This window comes from Silene latifolia, chromosome 8 (assembly GCF_048544455.1).
Source record: "Silene latifolia isolate original U9 population chromosome 8, ASM4854445v1, whole genome shotgun sequence".
Taxonomy (NCBI): domain Eukaryota; kingdom Viridiplantae; phylum Streptophyta; class Magnoliopsida; order Caryophyllales; family Caryophyllaceae; genus Silene; species Silene latifolia.
This window is the reverse complement of record NC_133533.1, coordinates 90,974,080-90,977,854: the sequence shown is the minus strand read 5'-3', so window position 1 is coordinate 90,977,854 and position 3,775 is coordinate 90,974,080. Positions and strand designations below refer to the sequence as shown.

Sequence of the window (3,775 nt, the reverse complement as noted above, 5' to 3'; positions counted from 1 at the left end):
TTCCAACTTGAGTGTGCTGTGTGCCACTACCAAGGTAATTCCAGTTTTTGCTCATTTTTTTTTTTTTCTGCAAATTCATTCTCATATTTTGAGTATTAATGTTATTGGGTACAATATGTGATTGTTAAATTCATGATTTGGATTGTTTAGCATTTGATTTTGGATTAATAATTTCAATTGTTTTAGAGTTTATTTGCTTAATTAATGATCTGGGTTGTGATTTGAGTTTATGAATTATGTGGGTATGCTACTGAAACCCTCAATTAATTTCAGTAATTAGGTATTTTGTTACTCCTAATTCCTATATTAAATGCTACTAAGTTGGGGACGGAAATGCTGGAATTCGAGATCCTTTATCCTATATTGTGTGTTCTAGACTTCTAGTAGACGAGATTCATTCGTATAATAATTGCTTCTTGTTGGGAATGAGTATCAAACCCTTGTTTCAAAACTCCGGAACGGGCGGGGAAAGAGAATAATATCTCGTAAAGTTCTATAAATCAATGTACATTAGTAGCATAGTTATCTCTTCATTCAGCCTTAATTGCATTTAGATGATTTCAGAAAAAATCGTGACACCAATGAAATCGATAAGTGAGAGTTGTTTGGATAGGATCGGTTTACCCGATGATGTACTTGGTCACGTGCTCTCGTTTCTGCCAACAAGGTTTGCTGTCAGTACAAGTCTTCTATCAACGAGATGGCGACACCTTTTCACTTTGACAACTTGTCTTTCTTTTGAAGATGAAATAGTTTCTGGACCTAAGGAAAAAAATGAGATAATTGAAGCGGCTCAAAGGTTTAAGGAGTTTACTGATAAAGTTTTGGAATTGCACCAAATCTCACCCATCAAGAAGTTTAGTCTAGTGTGTACAGGCACCTATGATAATTCAGATTTGAATCGATGGGTTAGTAATGCGTTAAAAAAGGGTGTTCAAGAACTTCATTACGAGTTTTCTAATATGATCGACTGTATGCCTGATGGCTTTTTCACGTGTGAAACATTAATGAGATTGAACTTCAAAAGAAAAGGTTATGTGCACAATTGCATTGAAATTCCTCTATCACCCAGGTTGCCAAAACTCAAGATTCTTCATCTGGGTAACATCATCTTCTTTGATTTTAATTCGATGGAGAGATTGTTTTCTAGCTGTGAATTGCTTCAGAAATTGACTCTTGAATATTGTCGGTGTGACACTGATGGTCATGCCACTTATCGCACTGGATTACTGAAAGTGCTTACAATAAGACGTTGCTTTTTTGACCGGGGTACATTTGAGATTGACGCCCCTAATTTGGCACACTTAAAGTACAGTTTAAATACTGGCGTGAAAATTGTTCCATCATGGAAAAACTCATGCAGTGCATATGATGATTTTGATGCTAAGGTAGATCTACCCAAGTATGAGCATGAGCTTCTAACAGCCGCTACCTCTAAAGCCACTCAATTACGCTTTAAAATGTACACTCTAGAGGTATGTATATTTGTATTCCCTTATTTTGTACTTATTACGAGAGGGTTGCCGATTGGATGTTACCCTTATGGCCTTATGTCAACAACCATATAGAGGGGATATCTATGATGATACATAGATATCCCGCAATTTACTTCAATGACCCAAGTATGAGCATGAGCATGAGCACTGCACTTCACTATTAAAAGAAGTCCAACCACTTCAATGACCCATTTTATTTTATTCAATCATAATTCTCCCGCAATTTGCGGAAGCCCTTGAGGTACTGAGGTGGTGGTGTTCTATAGTACGGGGCCAGATAATAATGAGTCTTTAATTTTAGTTGATAGGGATGGAATCATATTGTCATCTTTCATAGTATATGAGTACTGTTTTTTTCTTCATTGTACAGCTTTTTTTTAAACTCGATGAAGACGAGCATATGCCTGAGTTTCCTAGCTTGTCAAGTGTACAAGTCCGTCTCTATCCTTATTATGTGCGAGAATATGCGACGCGCTTGATTGGCAAATCTCCTCAACTTGAAACTGTCTTCTTTGAATCGGTTAGCATCAAATAATAATAGCTTTTGTTTTTTCATAGCCAACACAAGTTCTTGTGAGAGATCACATTACACTAGAGTGTGTATGCAACTGTTTTGTTTTCTTCGGTTTTCTGACTTGGGGAATTTGTGTTCCAGTGCTTTCTTGACTGCCCTAATTGTTCAGACTATTACACTTCGGAGAACTGCTGTAGCGAATGCGGCTGCAGCTCGCTGTTACCGTCAGATATACCTCAAGTCCCTTTTTCATGTCACGTCCAAGTGATTGAAGTGCACAAATTTTGTGGGCATGATTCGGCTTCACGGTCACTTATGGAGCATCTTCTCACAAATGCGAGTCGCTTGAAGAGGTTGATCGTCCATATAATCTCTGGTTGTGATTTGGAGAGGGATCTGGAGATCAGTAAGTACCTGTTGATGCTTCCAAGGGCTTCAATAGACTGCCATGTAGAAATTAAATTTGGTAGCGGGAACACCACCTTAACTTCTATTCCAGCTCAAAGATAGAATTTGATCATTTATATCGATCAATTTGGAGGGAAAGAAAGGTCACAATTTTCCTTGTCCGGAGAATATGGAAGGTGGTGAAGTGGAAGGATTTACTACTACGAATCAAAATCAAAAGGATATTAGGAAGAAATGGCATTCCTCTTATCTTGTTATATAGTTGGACAGCTATAAGTTCATAAAATGACTATTCTATGTTATCTATTATGATCATTGTGATTTAAGGAATTCAACACCCATGTAATGTTGGAGAGGAATCCACTCTCGTTTCCGATGCTAGAACTCGACTTTGTACCTTCTACCATGTAAGTATGACCCTGATGAAAGATGTGTGACAGTCTTTTGTTATGGTGTTTTGCATCTCCAACTGGTTACAGATTGTCTTAGTCTTGTTGAAGAAATCAAATCTGTTATTTCAAATTTTCATTGTTGTTCTCTTAGCTATTGTCCTAGGGGAGCTAATAGAATAGCTCATGGTCTTGCTCAACGAGCAATGTTGTAAGGTATTCTATGTCTAGCTGTCAAAAAAAAAAAAAAAAAAAATTTAGTTTTAATTGGCGACCTTTTAACAAGTTGAGTATTTATTTTCACAGTTTTAGCCACGATTTCATCGTCCCTATTGGTTCTGTTTTTGTCATACTTTACAATGACTTAACACGAATACTTCTGACTAATTTCGCATAATTTTATAAATTTATGTACGTGTACTTTAGAAGGGAAGGGGATGAGAACGAGATGGATGGAAGGAGAGGAGGCATGTTATTTTGCTCATACTTCCTTTGTTCCGGTCATTATTATTTTGTATTCGATCAAAATACCCTTCACAAATAATAAAAAAATAATAGAAATGAATGAGTCAGAGGAAATTAAGTATTTCCCCAAACAAAGTAATTTCCATTTGTTTATGCCGATCGCTCCTCTCCACTCACTTTCCATAACAAAATAAAAAGAAATTAAGATGATGATTAAAAGATGGAGGAAATAATTAGTTAGTTTGAAATAACTGTATCAAAATACCGTTATCTTTAGACTTGCATAAGATTTATCCAATTCTGTTTAATTTTTTTTCTTGTTTTTCCGTTTACATTAGTTCGGTCCAGTTTATATTTAGTCCAATTTAAATCCCAAGTTTGATTCAACTTATTTTGAGGTCAGGTCAAGTTATTTCGGGTTTTGGATGTTTTGCGGGCATGTTGCTCGGGTCATTTCCGGTCCAAACAGGTTCGATTATTTCGGGAAGTGTTATTTTCAGGTA

The 3,775-nt window shown here is 36.3% G+C and overlaps 1 protein-coding gene across 1 annotated transcript; it reads left to right on the top strand.

The window, feature by feature from the left end:
• Window positions 1–581: 581 nt before the first annotated feature.
• Window positions 582–2,944, top strand: LOC141595503 (F-box protein At4g22280-like). Its single transcript, XM_074415470.1, has 3 exons — window positions 582–1,475; window positions 1,867–2,016; window positions 2,152–2,944. The coding sequence occupies exons 1-3, from the start codon at window positions 582–584 to the stop codon at window positions 2,518–2,520; spliced, it is 1,413 nt and encodes a 470-aa protein (XP_074271571.1). The 3' UTR covers window positions 2,521–2,944.
• The last annotated feature ends 831 nt before the right edge of the window (window positions 2,945–3,775 follow it).

Excerpts from the sequence above, each read along its gene's own strand:
- LOC141595503 (XM_074415470.1), top strand. The coding sequence starts at position 582 with ATGAAATCGATAAGTGAGAGTTGTTTGGATAGGATCGGTTTACCCGAT. Across the intron at positions 1,476-1,866 it reads TTAAAATGTACACTCTAGAG|CTTTTTTTTAAACTCGATGA; the intron begins GTATGTATATTT and ends TTCATTGTACAG. Across the intron at positions 2,017-2,151 it reads AAACTGTCTTCTTTGAATCG|TGCTTTCTTGACTGCCCTAA; the intron begins GTTAGCATCAAA and ends TTTGTGTTCCAG.